The following is an 18,368-nucleotide window of genomic DNA, read 5'->3' on the forward strand; positions in this document are numbered from 1 at the left end:
AGTGACACAAAGCACCACACGACTAGGTAGTGGAAGAAAAATGATTGTTTTACTTACAAATAATCTTTTTCAGCCCAGCAGAGTCAGTACTTTGTAGGACTATATCTTTGCAACTCTAAGCCTTTTGGGGAATCTCTTCCAGCTTTGCTTGCCCATTGTTCTTTCTAAAAAAAAATAATAAAAAAAAGCTCAAGTACTGTCAGAATGGAGGAACAGTGTCTGTGAACAGGAGTTTTTGACTCAGATTCTCAATTGGATTGAGTACTCCACTTTGACTAGACCATTCTGACACATGAACAGTGTTGTTGCTAGTTCAACTTCATCCAGAAGTAGCTCTAAACTACTACTGAGCCATGACATCATTCACAAATCCAACCCTAAGCATCCTGAAGACTGAGTGTCTTCAGTCAGATGCTTCCTCAAACTGCTACAGGAGATCACTCCTGCCCAGAGGCACCAACATCCACAGCAACTCTTTGAAAAATATTGAATTAATATGAGTCACAGCAATATTTAATTTCCCTTTTGGATTAATAATGTATTTTTAATTTAATTTGTATTGAAATTAATGATGTTCTTCTATAATAAAATCCTGATTACGTTTCAGCCTGATAGCTGACAAAATCTTCAATTATGTAAAATGAAATAAATGTCTGTTGTTCTTTAATTTACTTACCTACAGGGTGGTTGGAGAAAAGGAGTTCCAAGCTGCAGCTTTTCTGTGCCTCTTTGCCTCTCCCACCCAGAAACAAACAAACAAAAAAAGAGCATAAAACCCTTCAGTGTAACTTGATAGTTTTGAGTAGGAGCTTCACCCTTGCATGAATATCCTTACATATGAAAGAAGTTAAAAGGTATCAAGTTTAAAGTGCGGGGAGACACTTAGGCCTTAGTTTTCTCTTAAAAGTACAGTGTCAATGTTTTGTTTATTTCAGAGTTCCTTAAAAAATGTGAGCTCTACACATGAACATGGTTTGATCTATATTATTCCATTATTGTAGACCTTTAGGCTGTAGGTTTTAGGTTTGTTGTCCTGCTGGAAGGCTTTCAGCTTGCAGGGTCTAAAGGGCCATTTTCCATCTATCTGGCCTGAACATCTTCTTGCACATGCTGACTATGCTCCCTGTAAGGCTAATTACCAAACTCTGATCCGGACTTCTTATAGCTGTTTCTCATCTATGTCTTTCTTCATGCCACGCTTCAATAAACAGATCTGTGGAGTGCTTTGCTAATCTCCTGGCCTCTCAAAACACACTCCTACTTGAGATGTGGATCTCTACTTCCAGTCTCAGTAATCTGTGTTGGTCTATTGCATAAAATATGCATTCCACTTGGGGAAAAAAATCCTTTAAATTTAAGGTTGTCCTGTTAAAAAAAGCTAAAAAGGTTCAAATGATATAAATGTTTTGCAAGCAAAAGGGTGCCGATTAACAGAAGGTTAGTAACAATTTACCCAACGTGAAAACAGCTTGATAATTTAGATGATCATTCACATGAAGGTGTAGCAGAGCTATAAATAAAGTCCTATTATACTGCACTGGAGAAAAGGAGTCACGATACACCTTATGTTCATGATCACAACATCTGGGGAAATCTAATAAAGAAGGATCTCAGAACATGTAAATGGCTTTTTTGTACCAGTCCTTCTCTCTGTAACAGCTGTCTAAGGCCCCCGGTTGCTCCACAGCAGGACCGCTTTAATCTGATTTAGGGGGCCCGTAATGAAATGGTGCTGTTCATACGCCCTGTAACAATATTAGGAGAGGAGGGAAACTTGATATTGAGGTGGCCTCCATGGCAACAGTGACTCCAATGTTTGGGAGGATTCTGGAGCAGATTTATGGGCTCGAGGCAAGATGACACCGGGAAGGAAGAGTGTTGAAGGAGCCGTGTTTGCACAGTAAAAATCCCTTTGGAAATACAATTTGAATTCCCTCCTCTGATCTTTTCGCTTTTGACACGATCCTTGCAGCGTCGAAGTCTGTGGCTTCACATTATATTTTATTCACAGTAAAATATATTGACAGTAGCTCATGTTTATGTTTTCTTTCTTTCTTCAAAGTAGACAAGCTGTTGTCTTCCTTGAAGAGTACAAAGCCAAGTATCAAAGGAGTAAAAATTTTTGCAGACGCTTTATTTTCTCCTGGCCTTTGCCCTTGATTGAGTGTGCTGTCACTGTCACAGGTCACTAATATGCCCTGTCCTTGTTCACCACACTGGAGAAATTTGTCTGTGTTTCCATGTCCAGTACAAAAGTAAGCGTAGAGGGTTATAAAGAAAGTTAAAGAATGTAAAGACTGTATTTTTAATATCCAGTAAAGCATGCAATGTTTTGCAAAGGGATTCATCATTCTTTTAACCTTTTTACCTCCCAAAATAATACAAACACGCATTTCAGTGCATTTTAATTTATGTCGTGTGAAAGGCCATCACAAAGTATAGCATAATGATGAAGTGGAAGGAAAAGAATCCATGATTTTCAAAAAATGATTATGAGCTTCTGTTTATTATTTTGATATCCAACAAATGAAGAGGAAAAAGTTGCATCAAGATCATCCACCATCTACTTTTGTGCAGATTAGCTAGACTTAAGACTAAAAAAAACACAAAAGAACTCGTGGGTACAGACACATATCACTTCTGGAGGGATTTAAGAAGCTGGTTACCCTGGGTGAGCCTGTTAAAACCCAACAATCCTTCATGAGCCGCATTCTTTGAAAGGAGTCAGAGGATTAAAGCAAACTGTAGCATTCTCTTATTTCGCAAACCTGGCAACACACCAAGGTGATGCTAGAGAAAGCTCTAAGATATGCACAGACATCAGCTTGGCAACAGCTGCAACAACGTCGTGTGGGACAGGAATTGACTGTATTTGGTGGTAAAAACTAGAAAGTTCAATTTGAGACTCATACTGTATATTGACAATCAGAAACCAACTTGAGAGACAATATCCTCTGAGTCTAGCTCTACCCACAGATTAGTTCAGATCAAGGCAAAGACACCTGCTACATGTATGTAATTTTTGTCCATATTGGAAATTAATTGATTATCTGAAACATTTAAATGTGGCAAAACAATAAAAACAGAAGAAATCTGTAAAGATTTTAACAGCATTATGCATTGAAAAATAATTAGTGATTTAATTAGTATGAAAGGGATCAATAAAAAGCACATTTACATACAGTACAGACCAAAAGTTTGGACACACCTTCTCATTGAATTCAATGAGAAAGTGTGTCCAAACTTTTGGTCTGTACTGTATAAATATACAAACATATAAAATTTGTTTAATTATTAACCAAATTTCTTCCTGTGTGGGTAATCAAGCAGTAGACAATGAGATTCTGTCTTCTTCCTGCTTTATCTAAATGAAAAGTAACTTTTTTGTGCAATGCATTAATTTGTTATTACAAGCAGTCACTGACTCAGCTAGTGCCTTTTGTTCAAAACTATACAGCTAGAATGAAATGGCATTCCTCTTTGTTATGCATTATTATTTTTGTTGACTTATTCTTCTGATTCATTTTGCTTTGAATTTTTAACAAAACAATCCTTTGTTTTTAATTGTCCGCACAACAAATTGGCAAAGCCTCACACACAGTTCCAGTTAATAATAAACCAATTAATCACAAAACCTTAAATAAATTAAAATCCTGATGAGATACAGTCTTTGGAATAAAGAGTCATATCCAATTCTTTTCTAGTTTCATGGGGTTTTCTTAACATATCCAGCTCAACCTTTTTAAAATAGAATGCTTTGAGTAAGACTTCCACAGTACAGCATTAAGAACACAAACAGAGACTCTGGTTCGGTTTTGAGTGCCTTTTGTGTTGGTTTACATCCTGGTATTGACACAGCTCAGACAGAGATTTGCACTTATGTAACCTTGTGTTAGACTTTAGCTTCAGTCCTGTTGTCTTGGCAACTTTCCCAGAAACAATAGTACATCACAGCATAGCACAGGGAAGATAATACAGACACAAATAAAGGCTCATTGCCTTCCATAACTTGCCAAAATGGCAAACACAGACGCTGATTTATGAGATGATACGTGAACATGCAGAAAAGGAGTGACAGGCGTTTGCTGGGGGAAAAAAAAAATCAGGTGCAGAAGGAGCAGGCGAATTGTCAGCAGCCTGACCTTTAATTTTGCTTGTTTGCAACAGGTTTACAAGTAGCTGTTCAAAAATCTCTCCCAGCTAATAATGCTGATATGATCTGCAACATGTTAATTTCCCCTGTTTCCCACACACTTTAAGTATCCACCTGAGTCTCATTCATGCACGGAAATCAAGTGTCATTCTCCACATTTTGTGTTTGGCTTGTGTTCCCCCTGCTCCACGCCCGCAGCCGTGGAGAAAAACAGCAGATCTCGCCTCTCTGCCCATGTAGTGGGTCTTTGGAGGTTGTAATATTAGCACAGAGTCACATTTGCATTTTGGTTTTGTATTCTGCACCACAGCTTCCATGTTTAACTACTCTGTGCTTGTTTAATAGTCCTTGGTGCAATAAATGTGCAAGTTTTTAATAAACAAAGGACTTCAGTTTTCAAATACATACCTGAATCAGACCTTGAGATGTGTATAAAAAAACAGTGAATAATACCTGGTGTCATGCAATGTTTCAACTCAATATATTTCTTCCTTGTGTTAAACCTGAACCATTGAAAACTGTGTGCATTGGCCTGATTGTAATTGCTGTAAAGATTTCAGATGCTGCCCATCGCATGTGTCTTTTGCATTTACAGTTCGCCGTAGGCATGCAAATTCTTTATCTGTATTCATCACTGTTAAAACTTAAGCATGCTGGGTCAAAAGTGCATCTGAATTTGCATCCATTTGCCCTCCTGGGTAAAATAAAAGCACAATGTAGGGTATACCAGTACTGTAGAGTGTTACATTTAGGGGGATTTACGCCTTTAATAACAGACCATGATGAGTCTAAGTTAAAATCTAATTAGGGAGCTGTTGTTTTCAAAAACCGAAGTAATGTAGTAATTCCTTTAACATATACTGAATGCTCAAACCATCTGGATGGCACTCTAAGATTATCGTCATAATACTCTAATCCCATATGTACTAAAAGATTAAACCAATATGAACTGTGATTGTTCATGAAACTCCTTATACATTTTTCAATGTAACAGGTGAAAAAAAATATAAAACATAAAAAAAAAAAAATATATATATATATATATATATATATATACACTGTATATACACACATGTAGTGTCTATATATCTATATCTACATCTATATCTTTTTATCTATTATAAACTGCAAACATGACATTGATCATTACATCACATATTTACCAGGCTTTTACTAATCTGGACTCTGGACTCCCTTTTTGCCATCAGAACTCCCTCACTAGGAATTTAGGTATTTGCAAATGCCTAAATATTTACCCAGGTATTTGCCCATGCTGACCAGAGAGTCTGACACAGTTACTGGAAATGTGTTGGCTGTAGATCCATAATGAATCTCCTGATCTACATCTCAAAGTGTTCTGTTGTATTGAGATCTGGTGACTCCACTGAAGTTCAGTGTTCACATGGATTGTTATGCTCCACAAATTTCAGATGATTTGAGCTTGTGGCAAGGTGCATAATTATTGCTGGTCATATGAAGATGGAAAAAATGTGGTCATAAAGAAATTGACTATAGACTCGTGTTGTTTTGGCTTTCAGGTCGCATAAATTAAAGATATAGTTTGGATTTTTACTCTGCATATTCAGATGGGTCCCAAAACATTAATCTACCTTTAGAGACGTTCCCACACAAACTACCAGCAGGTATTATCTTGAGTTTTTTTCCTTCATTGAAACTTGAGTTTGACTTGAAGCTGTTAGTCTCAAGCTGATATAGGGGGGAAAGATTCTTTTTGAGTACCTACTTGAATTTTCTGCCTTTAAGCACATTAACTGTAGTCACTGCCAGCTGGCTGTACACCTGTGCAAACTTCTTTGGCAAGAGGTGTTTTCTCGATCACGGTTTGGGCTCCTGAATCATTTAACTCTGCACCTCCAGACTACAGACTGAAAAATAAATAGCAACCTGTTTGCATCGGTGAGGCAATGCTTAAAAGGAAAATGAGGCTTATCTATTTTTTTCCTCCTACATCCGATTTCCACATTACAGAAGTACAAATTCCCTGAAGATAGGTGGCTTTCTTTGTTTCTGTCAATGATGCTTCTACAGGAATGACACCTGCTGTCATAAAGATTTTATGCCAGCTCCTCTGTCTTGAATTTGCAGTTTCTGCTGAAGATGAGGTCTCTTACAACCATGGCTCCTCACTTCCATCTCCTCTAAGCAACGTTTTCTGTCAGAGGAGCATGTCAAACCGTCTCTCAGCATTTCTTTAAATCTTCCTCTCTACAGACACCCCATCATTTTCTTCCCACTATTCTTAGCACACGACCTTCCTCCACTATCCCTCATCTTTTTAACTCCTACAATTCCTCTATCTCCACCACCCAAGGTAAAATTGCTTTCCATGCTGTCTGCAGTAAGTATTGCCTTAGTGATCTGTATCTGACCCACCACCTGACTCCACTCCTGGTTGATAATAAAGCATAACAAAACCTCTGCTTGCTGTAAACCGACATATTTGTCAGACTTTAAAAGCTTTTTTGATCCAGACACCAGCTGGCAATTAAATACTAAACTTGTATCATTGAGATCTACGGCAGAGGTGAAAATAGCGCAAAAAGCCTAAATAGCCACATTAAAGCGGCTGTCACGCTGGGGTTTTTTTTTATCCTGCAAAGTATCCTGGTCTATATAAAACAAAGTTATAAGTAGATCTACAGTTGAAAAAATGTATAACATATTAAAAAAAACTTAAAGTTCTGTAGCATCTATAAAATCTGTGCATAACATTTTAATAAAACTTTTTTTTGGTATAGTGTGTGTGGCTGTTCAGATTCCAGGTGAAAAATAAACATTAATCTACTGTCTCTCAACAAAGTAATTAAGTTTCTTTCGCATTTCCATCTGTCTGTGTGAAGATTTTTATTAATCAGAAAATAGATTGGACTGCCCTGCTGTTGGAGCCGGCAGCTGTTGTTGGTGAGTTTACTTTATTCAAATAGCAGATAATAATAATAAAACACAGAGATGTATTTAATTTACACAATTGTTTATTTTGTCACCTAATGTGTTGAAACAGAATGGATATTTTATTGAAGAGGAGAGCCCAAATTTATATACAGAGGACCTGAATGTATTTCATTTGTATGTCTTCAAAGATAATAAATGCTGTGCTTTAATTTTTTAATAAAAGTTTGAAAACCAATACAACAACAAAGAAAAACTCATGCCAAATTCCTTGATGGTATCATGAGTTAATTGTTAATTTTTTCAACGTGTGCTAATTTCACACATGATTATTTACAATATGATAAATGAACAAAAATTAGTACCAATTGAGGCTGTGAAAGTAATTCAGAATATTTTTATGGTGAACTGTAAACTTGAAAACAAAAAAAGAGTTTGATGGGACAGTGCAGATTCTTGGAAATGGGGTTTATTGTGGAGGGTATCAAAAGTAAAGACACAGAGTTGGAGAAAAAAAAAAAGATTAGTCTTGACTTCTGAGTCAATTTATCTCGCTGTTAGATTAGGTCAGGCTACATTGGCTACATTTCCTGAAATAAAAAATGATTAACTAACAGTACTGTACTTTAAGGTTAAAAAATGGGTTTATTTCAAATATCTGCCAGCTAAAACTACCACACTCGAATTTCATTAACCACATGAACAACAGAGCAAGACTTCTCAAATGCTCCTGCTGTTTTTATTGCCTTTTTACATGTCAGTTTGAATTGTGTACTCTAAAGGAAGGACGCTACGTCATTAAACTTGTGTGGTAATACTGTTAAATTTATTCAATTTATTATTCAGTTTACTACCTGCAGTAGGTGCAGTATGTAGGCTGAAGCTTAAATATACTCTGCCCTTCACAGATTAAAAAAGTAAATCAAATAGGTTCATGAAACAATATAACACAACAAAATCAGGAAAAAAGAGCTCCTGGTAAAGACAGCCAATGCATTTTTTCCTTGAATTCATTAATGCTGTTATTGTCTCTGTGTTTCTGTCTCTGTCCCTCCATTGTGCTTTCTTACATAGGAAATAGACCAGTGTATTCTGTCTTTAAGTGTACCTCATAGAGCAGGGGTCTCAAACTCCAGTCCTCGAGGGCCGCAGTCCTGCAACTTTTAGATGTGCCTCTGCTGCACCACACCTGAATAGAATAATTAGGTCATTAGCAAGGCTCTGGAGAACTGATCTACACAAGGAGGAGGTAATGAAGCCATTTCATTCCAGTGTTTTGTACCTGTGGCACATCTAAAAACTGTAGGTCTGCGGCCCTCGAGGTTGAGACCCCTGTCATTGAGCCTCATATAGTTTATCTTTTTTAATGTGACGCTTTCTAAATGTTTTCAAGATTAAGTTTCTAATATTTTATCGATTACACTGTCACAGTTTCTTTTTTCCTACAGCTTACCCAAACTGCTGTCAGATAGTATGTATTATATATGTACAGTATGTAATTAAGCACAGTAATTTTTTTAGAAGAAGACAAAACTTTGACGAGCCACCCAGATGTTTTAATAACCTTTTACACTACTGCCGCCTGTTCTGCATCTCAGTCTACTGTGACATCAGATATGATGGCTTTAGATCCCAGCAACATACCCGAGGTCAGGACAACAAGGTTCCATGAACGCATCACATTCCCTCCAAATGCTGATTACCATCCAAGCCTCTAAGCAGACCCCTTAAAAGTGAAACAAACGTTGAATTTCAAACATAGTGGAGGGGAAATGGAAGGAGAAACAACTCCAAGTGAAGCAGACTGCCGAAGTTATGTGCAAAATGTGTGGAGTAAAGTGTGGTGGTAAAAAAGAGAAAATGAGAAAGTATAGTTCCTGCCAAATGTTGGGTTCTGGGGAGAGCAATCGATGAATCCCATCTGCTGTCTTTGAATGCTGCAACAGTGAAGTTTGTATGCAGGATCCTGAGACTGTGTCCAGGAGAAGGTCGACACTATTGCTGTCAGTTTTACAGAAGCTTATTGCTTTGTTTGTTGAATACATTCAGTCCATCTCAACAATAACATTTTGCAGGGTTGATAAATAGAAAATATTTTGTTTGTTTTCCAGAAAATTTGTGGAACTAATAGGTGATATATGATTAGATATGGACTAGTTAGAGTTATGTTTCCATCTACTGTGGTATGACTTAGCTTATGCTTGTTTGATGCACTTTATGACTGCATGTCTTCATATTATGAAAATATCACAAAAATGCTTGTAAGTCACATACAACTGTTTAATTCAGTGGTTTTGTACTCCAGTCCTCAAGGGACGGTGGACTGAAACTTTAAAGTACCGTAACCAAACCAAACCCAAACTGAATGCCCAAATTGCCTCATTATCCTGGAATAAACTTCTACAGTATCCTACAAAAAAACAAATTATTTAGACCCAGCGTATTAAAGCAGAGATGCTTCCAAAAGTTGCAGAATCATAGCCAGCAAGGACCTGTGTACACAATGTTTTGTTTACAGTACAAAACAGAATATGATGATAAAATGGCAAGGACTTCATACAGAGCAGGGTGTAAATTAGCAAAGTGGCAAATTGACCTCAAATCAAATGTTTTTTGATGGGTTTTTTTTCATCTAGTTTGTGTTTGCTTTTGCATTTGATACCAGTTCAGTTTGTTTAGTCCATTTTTGTCATTCCCTTTCATTAGTTTTCTTCAGGCTTCAGTTCCAGCACACCTGCCATTCATTAGTACTCAGGACACTTGTCACTCATCCAGTAATCCCATTATGTAAATTTCAACTTGTTTTTTTCCAGCCATCAGCTGGTCATACTCATAGCATCCTGTTTACTATCTGCACCCACTAGTTGCCAGTTTGTCATCCTGACTGGGCTTTATGAGCTTGTTAATTTAATTTTTCATGATACTCCTTATTTTCCTGCTTGTAAAAAACCTTCCTTCCTTCCTACTCACAACCATGATTCATGACAGAAATTATTTCATATTTCTTCTAATTAACTTAGCTGAAATGGTAATTATTACATTAGGAAGTGCATTAATATTTTCCCTTGACCCTGAGATATTTTTTTATTAAAGCCAAGAAAGAGTTTTAAGGGGGAAAAAAACCCCGGTAGCTCTACTTTGACTGTCAAAGATTTCCTCCTCCAGTGTCTCTGCTTTGTGTGACCTTGTTTGCTCTTTTCCGTGCGTATGTCTGTGACCTGGAAATCGATTCCACACAGCATCTTGAGGGATTTCTCAATTCCTAGGATAGATTTAAAAGAGGAAAGAACTGAGAAGAGAGGAGACTTGAAGGAGCTATTACCAAAGATGAACTGATGTACTTTTTTGTAGAAATCTTCTAATAAAAAGACAACCACAGACTGTGATCTGATTTCAAATTGCTTAAAGCTGTCCCTTCTCATCTTACATTGATGCTCCACCAACACAAGGAACAAAAGATCTAATTATTCTAGTGACATTATTTAAAAAAGGATGTTCCATTTTGTCAAATGGAACATCCTACATTGGTCTTCCTCGCCTCCACTGCTCAGATCTCTGGTGGGAAGAACAGACTTGAAGAGCAGACGAGGCTTTTATTGCCAACCAGAAGTAAGCAGAAAAATAAAAGGAGGTGTCACAACAAACATCAAACTGACAACAAAACATCTGTCACAACCCTGAATTAGCATTACAAAATATGAACACCTATGCCAACGTGAAAGTTTAAGCATAAACTGTTTATGGCCACTAGAACTACTTAAAATATCCTGGTTTATCTAAGTTTTTGGCATCAACTAAAACAGAGTTGGTCAAAGCAATGAGGCCCTCAGGTTCATCGCTAAGGACTGCACACAGCAGTCAAAAATATTTGAAGAACCCCTCAGGAATGTTCAATAGTAATTTCCAGTTCAAGTTTGTTATAACTTGTGATGAAACTAACTTTCTCAGTTTGGATCGCTGTCATCAAATCTTCTTAGGTTATGAATAATTATTATCCTGAAGCCTAATTTAAGACATGGATATTTACCATCTTCATCTTGTTCAAGGTATCCAACACAAAAAGTAAAAAAAAAAGGCAGTTTCTGCTTTCAAACTTCTGGGCAAAATCTTAGTAAATAGAAATATATGATCGCCTTCTGTCTCAACATCATGAAAAGATTACTGGTTATTTTGACTTTTTATGTTTCAGTTGGGGTCTCTATTTGGTTTTGCAGTCAAAGAGATCAACTTATTATGTTTTGTTAGAAATCTTTGTTTCTAAAGTATGATACAACGAAAAAGTAGTATTTTTCACAGTTATCATAACGTTATAATATTTTACCAGCACAAGCCTAATTCCTCCAGTCACCTGAAAGCACTGGAATGAGCTCTAATCCCCAGAGGTTCAGCTAAAGCTGAGAAAACCCAAGTAACCATTCACCTACATCTCTGATATCTTATTGGATATACACCTGCAGATTAAGCCTGACATATTTTCATTTGGTTTGTACAAAATAATGTAGGCAGACATGACATTGAGTCCAGAAGTTTTTTTTTTTAGCATCGTTAAGTTGTTGATATGTTGTCATCAGTGTTGTTCATACAAGTTAAAAGTGAGTTAATGTCTGGTCATATTTTTACCTTTCAAGATTTGCTACTTAACTAATGTGTAGTAAAAACTAAACAAACAAATTTCTGTTCTTAATTTACCATATTGACTGCCTTCAAATAATATACCAATGATGTTGATTTGCACAAACCAGCTGGTTTCTTGCCATCCTATGCCTTCTTGTCAGTCATTACTTCCTGTGTTAAATACTTATTCCCCGTACCATTCAACTTTATAACACAACTTCTTTTATGAAGTAAAATTCTTCACTTTTTTTGTATGTGTTGATTATTTGGGTTCTTGTCAACAGCAGGTGTAAATTTTACATTTATGGTCCTATTAAAAATACTTAAACTGAGAATAACATTGATGTGTTGAGTACTTGTTTTACCCAATGTGGTAGAAGCTCACCTCTAATAATTTACAATTTGCCTTTTTCATATTTCATTCTATGCCTTCTTGAGAAATTTGGCTATGTCAGTGTGTCCTTAAAAAGTAAATTGAACTTTGCTCTGAAATAAATTTAACAGTGCTGGTTTTCTGCTTCGCTGGATGTACATAAGTCTCTTTCATCTGCATTACATTTATTTAATGTTCTTACTAGTAAATGAAGCTGTAAAACGCACACATTTAAAATAGAAACATTGAACTCAAGCATGGCCTATGCACCAGGGGACATTAAGAGGCTTGGCAAGAACATGAATAAACATCAGATAGCTTGTAAAGTAGCAACGTTCTTCAATAAACAGCGTAATTATGTAAAAGCCTTTTACGATAATTTAATGCTGGCAGGATTAACCTAACAAGGTTATTACTATATGTTATGATGTTGTTTTATTAATAGGACTTGTTACGCCATAGGAATACATAAACATTTCACGTTAGATTGTAAAAATGGACAGGTCTGCCCGTCTTTTGTCTCAAAACAAAAACAGCAGCTCCTCATAGGTGGAGAAAAAGACATTAATACTTCTGCCCCTGTGTTAGTTTCTTTTTGATTAAACAAAGAGATACAAAATCATTGAAGCATCACTCAGTAAATCACGATAGCGTGTAACTAGTCACTGGAGGTGTGGAAAAACAATTTACAGAGGGAGGGAGATGATGCAGATAGTTGCTTCTCTCTGAAAGATAAAGCTAAAGAGGACTGCAGAGATCATCAAGGAGGTGGAGAGGAAAGACAAGATTGAATACCTAGTGTTCCATAAAGATTGGACCCTTTCCATCCACAAAGCCCGACTCCAAAGGCATTGGCTCCCCGAGGAGGATGAGAGGATAAGAGAATGGAGCAGAGCAGCATAACTTGAAAATCAGGTGATGAGATTTGGACTTGAGGGCGTGTTGTACTTAAGCACAACAGATGGCGGTAAGTGTTGGATGTTAGAAAACAGGCGAAGCAGTAAACTCATCAAGATTTCTCCTGGGTCATCATGCCAAGAGGGAGAGAATCCAGTTCAAAACAAGGAAATTCGAAAGTTGGACTTCTCTGATTTAAGATAAGGAGATTGTCTTGCAAACATTATCACTTTCACATGTTGCCATGCAACAAACAATTTGTTTTATTGAAATTTTATATGCAAGTATTTTGCACAGCTTCTGTGCTATTTTGCACAGAAGCTGTCCCGTCAACAGATTTTTCCACCGGATCTGTGAATCTCTGCTGCTCGTCCAGAGTTACCATAGGGCTTCTTGGTAGCTTCTTTTATAAAGCTGCTCTTATGTACCCTGGTAGAAATGTTAAACTTTTGATATACTGTTTTATAATCTAAATAAATTGTTAACTTCTTCACAGCATATTCCTGGCCTGCCTGCCGTATTTTTTCATCTTCATGATGCTGTTAATGTTCTCCACCAAACCTCTGAATTAAAAATGTCCTTCCAATTTAAAATCATGCTTATTCTGTTCTAATATTATATTGTAATCAACAGAATTTTCTCACAATATAATAAAATTTGCTGATTTAATGTAAAAAAAAAAAAAAAAGTGTAAAAACATGTTAGCTTACTATTATATAATTATTTATTTGATGTTAGATTTCAAATCAGTTTTTTAGATTTTCTCTTCTTAACATTTCTAGCGGTGCAGTTCTGCTATTCAAATCCCCAATAATTAGGTCGCTTTTGTCAGAGTTGTGTGTGCATGCTTCTTCCCAGCAAAACCTATTTACAACAACCACAAAACAACATGACTAAAGGGTTAATAAATCCAGCAATAGGCTTCAGACTGCTTCACAACATTTGCAATCAGTCCCCCATAAGCATATGCTGCATAAGAGAGTCATGTCCTTTGCTCAGCTAAATTCTTAATTGCATGCAAATAAGAACGACCCAGGTTCAAGATGCGATGCAATGAATCCATCTCATCACAAAGCTCAACATGAGAGCGAAATTAAGCACAACAGTGTCCTTCACCAAGAGCCTTATAATGGAACGCTTCATGTTTTTGCAAACTTGTTCAAACCCCTTGAAAAGCTCTCCTGGGTCGGGACCCTCCGAAGTGTCGTTAAAGTTAGATGATTCATGTTTCGGTTCAATCCTGAAATCCCTTCTTGCATCACCCAGTTTTCGTCCCGAGTTCCAAAAACCCTCATCCTCCAGTGCTTCAATCATGAGTCAGGTCTGATCTGCCGTACTCCTCTATTCCCCCACCTCCCTCTGCCATCTGTCACAGTGGGGTCCTCGCTGCCAAGTATCGCCTTTGAAAAGATTTAAAAGCTCATCCTGTCTCATACTCAACATTTCCAATGGTTAAACTATTTCTCAGTTGGTTTCTCCACTCATGTCCCAGTAAAAAAAGCAGCTGGCATGCCAATTATTTGTATATTTAAATTCATTGTGCATGATTTGCCTGTTGGATTTGTCTAAATGTGAATCAAAACAACAATAACACACCTGCCAAGTGATTAATTATTATGTTTCCATTATTTGCAGTAGTTAATTTACAAAAACAATATAAAACCTGATATAATCATTTTGTTACAACTACAATCATGACGACAGTTTTAAACATGAATTTCATGCTCTTGCAAGCAGTAAGACTATATAAACTTTGAGTTTTGTTTTTTTTTTGATGGGATGTAGGAAGGAACTCATTAAAAATTGTTTGCCTTGAAAAACAAAATATTGATTGTACTCTTTTTATTTCTTTTTTGTTATTATTAATGTGCTACTGTAAATTAGTTCGTAATGAAAATGTGTTACATTGATGAGTTGATAAATTAGTTCATAGTAAACAAATTGTATGTCTAAATTCATGCTTAGAATGGTTAAAAAAATGTTGAAATGCAGAGTGTGGCATATGTATTACTTTATATTTGCAGAAACATGACCGAGTGAGCAACCTTAGCAACAAACTATCTTTGACACATTTCTCTCATGTTACCATGGCAACAAGAATTCTGGCAGTTAGGAGAAAGTAAAAACGCTGAGCGCACTAACTTTTTTCCTTTAGAAAACTTTAATTTTTGAAATATTAGAATGTGCTAATAGAAAAATAAGTGCAATTACATAGAAAAAAAACAACATACACAACAATAATAATATAAAATCTTACAATCCCATTTTATTTTTAGTAAATTTGATCAGTTAATAGGTATTTTAGCCAATTTTCACCGAATTTACTGAGCCAACTGCCGAGCACGTGCGATCACTCACCGATGCTGCGACGCTACCAACGGATTTTTCCGACTTCAGTCGCTCACAAAGGAAGCTTTTCTGAGATTTAATAAAAACAGATTTACTACTTTGAATTATATATTTTGGGAACTATTTTAATATTGTTTTTTCTTACCGATTTCCAAGATTCTTCGTCTAATTCAATAAGATCTTCTAGGCTATTAACGGAAGCAACCGCCAGCTCTGAGCTCTCCAGCGTGTCTGACGCAATCTGAGCAAACGCTCAGCGCTGCAGTTAAAGGGGCGGGACAATCAACCTTATTGGCTGATGTAAAATCAGACTGTGCCAGCTATTGGTACTTTAATCCGTCACTAGAAGCAATCACTAAAGGCATATTTCACAGTTTTTAAGATTTTTAGCAATTTTATCTATATTTATGAACATATTTATTAACTTATTTTTTAAGTTTATTACCTTTTAACTCTTATGGTAGAATAAGACATGAAATCTATTTATACTTTTTAATCTTGTTGTAGAAGAAGGCATTGAATCAACATCATTCAATTTTTTTACTTGTGTTTTTAACACTGGTTTAAGATGAGGCTGATGATCTCCACCTGTGTCGACTGCCCTGGCTCCTCACAAAGATCCTCGCTAGAGAAGATGTGTTACTCACACACACACACACACGCACACACACCCCCACACACACACACACACACCTGCACACCGGTTCCTGACAGCATGTGCGTACATCTAAAGACTTTATATACAATTCACCATAGATTTAGTCAGCATTACAGCAAGCATAATAATGTAACAGTCTTCTATTGTAATAAACAGACACTTTAAATCGGTTTAATTCAATGTTTTTTTTTATTTTGTGTTTTTCTTAAAATATAATTTACAAATTGTTTTTTTTACCACAGACACTGCGCTCCACAAGTATTGTCTTGTAACATTCTCCCTCCTCCACCACTGTGCTGAGTGGAGCAATTTAAACTGTACAGTTCATCATTTGAGTGAATGAGTCTCTCTCTTCAGGCAAGCATTGTTCTTTAAGAAAACTTATCATTATAAAATGACCCTGAAGATCAAAGATTTAGCAGAGGAGTCGGCTGTACTCAGAGAGGGCCGATGACTTTTTAACACCGTCCCAGATACATGCTGCGTAGTGAAATCTGGAAAGAAAAATATAAAAATAAAGATGGCGGCAAGTAGATAAAAAAAGAGATGAGGATACAAAGATCTGCAAGTCCATGCTGACACTTAATGTGGTCATAATTGCAACTGTACTGAAATTCCCTTTCTCCCTTTCTACCTTAGAAGGTCCAGGACCAGAGGACTGAGCTGCTGCCTCAGGAGGTGTCCCTGGCTTCCCTCCATCATCCCTGGCTTTCATTAGCATTATGGGCTTTTCCAGGAGTGGAGCTCCACTAACAGGTGCATTCTGTGATGGTTTGGCCTTAGAAAAATACCCCAAAGCAAAACAGTTATAAGAATTGATCACGTGACATTAGGGTAAGAAACACTTACAGAGTTGTCATAGACACAAGGCTGATAGAAAAACTTATTGAAAGCAGCTAAATAAAAACAAACTGACCTACCCTTTCACTTGGAGGCTTCGCAAGAATGATGGGTGTTTTTTGGATGAGGGGGCCTGGTGGATCCTCACTTCCATCCTGACCATAAAATTGTGCACACACATATATACATATATTAATAGTTTATCTGATAAACAGGACGTGGTTCCTTCTTTAAAGTGTATGTTTGTAAGTACCCTTCGTTCTCTCGGCTGGTATTCCCGATCGCGGCTAGGGCCAGACAGATTTTGTCCAGGGGGTCCATCTCTCTCTCCCCGGCGTCGCCTCCTTCTCCTCCCTTGCCCGTACATCCCGGGCTGGCTGTGACCCGACTCTGACATATTGGCAGCTGTCAAATATACAACATCCTCGCTGCCATGTATTGCCTTTGAAAAGATTTAAAAGCTCATCCTGTCTCATACTCAACATTTCCAATGGTTAAACTATTTCTCAGTTGGTTTCTCCACTCATGTCCCAGTAAAAAAAGCAGCTGACATACCAATTATATGTATATTTAAATTCATTTGGCATGATTTGCCTGTTGGATTTGTCTAAATGTGAATCAAAACAACAATAACTCACCTGCCAAGTGATTAATTATTATGTTTCCATTATTTGCAGTAGTTAATTTACAAAAACAACATAAAACCTGATATAATCATTTTGTCGCAACTACAATCATGACGACAATTTTAAACATGAATTTTATGCTCTTGCAAGCAGTAAGCCTATACAAACTTTGAGTTTTTTGGGGGGGGTTTATGGGATGTAGGAGGAAATGTTTACTCATTAAAAATTGTTTGCCTTTGCTTTTCTATTAGGCTAAGTTAGCCAGAGTATCTCAGGCAAAAGTAAGTAGCATTGCATGAGAGTGGCTCCACTGTTCAAAAACTGAACGCGTAAAAACTGTCTCTTTTTTTGTATCAGGAAAATGTTGTTTACATTTGACTTCATGGACTTGGCACATTGCAGTGATGTGTAGAAGATAATACATGGTTTGTTGTCGAGGTGAAGCGGCATAGCCATCCTCATAGCCACAAGGACACGCAGAAAGCAGCAAGCTTAGAGACGAAGGGTCAGCAGCAGAGCTGTTAGCCAAGCACAGAGTAACACTGACCTACAGGAAGCACAACACAGCTCCATTTTTGTGCTATTAAATGTTGCTGAATCAATACCAGTGGTGCTGACATCTTACAATGGAGGGTAACAAAGAGGTGGTTTTGTTGCGTGAGCTGACCATCCAATGCAATCCTGAGCTGCACCCCAAAGTGATTATTTGAACTTGTGAGGAATGCCAACATTGATCAGCGTGTACAGCAGGGGTTACCATGGAGACACCGGGTACCTGCGGTTGCAGACACTTTGATAACCAAGGAGTTACTCAGATTTATTTTTTTGTTTTCTTTCCATATCTTAGAAATTTGGGAGACATACAATGTGCTGCATTATGTCCAAGTTTTGATTGATCTAAATCTAAAGCTCACTGGTCAAGAAAAATGCACTTTTTCATTATTGAAT

General features: G+C 37.0%; 1 protein-coding gene across 1 annotated transcript; it reads right to left on the bottom strand.

Moving 5' to 3' along the window:
* Nucleotides 1-16,341: 16,341 nt before the first annotated feature.
* LOC116716754 (protein SMG9-like) lies at nucleotides 16,342-17,211 on the bottom strand. The gene is made up of 4 exons (XM_032557589.1): nucleotides 17,048-17,211; nucleotides 16,875-16,949; nucleotides 16,564-16,732; nucleotides 16,342-16,448 (listed from the first exon to the last, which is right to left on the bottom strand). Exons 1-4 carry the CDS (start codon nucleotides 17,189-17,191, stop codon nucleotides 16,342-16,344), a joined length of 495 nt encoding a protein of 164 aa, XP_032413480.1. The 5' UTR covers nucleotides 17,192-17,211.
* Between the last annotated feature and the right edge of the window lie 1,157 nt (nucleotides 17,212-18,368).

The sequence above is a fragment of the Xiphophorus hellerii genome, chromosome 3 (genome assembly GCF_003331165.1).
Source record: "Xiphophorus hellerii strain 12219 chromosome 3, Xiphophorus_hellerii-4.1, whole genome shotgun sequence".
NCBI classification, from domain to species: domain Eukaryota; kingdom Metazoa; phylum Chordata; class Actinopteri; order Cyprinodontiformes; family Poeciliidae; genus Xiphophorus; species Xiphophorus hellerii.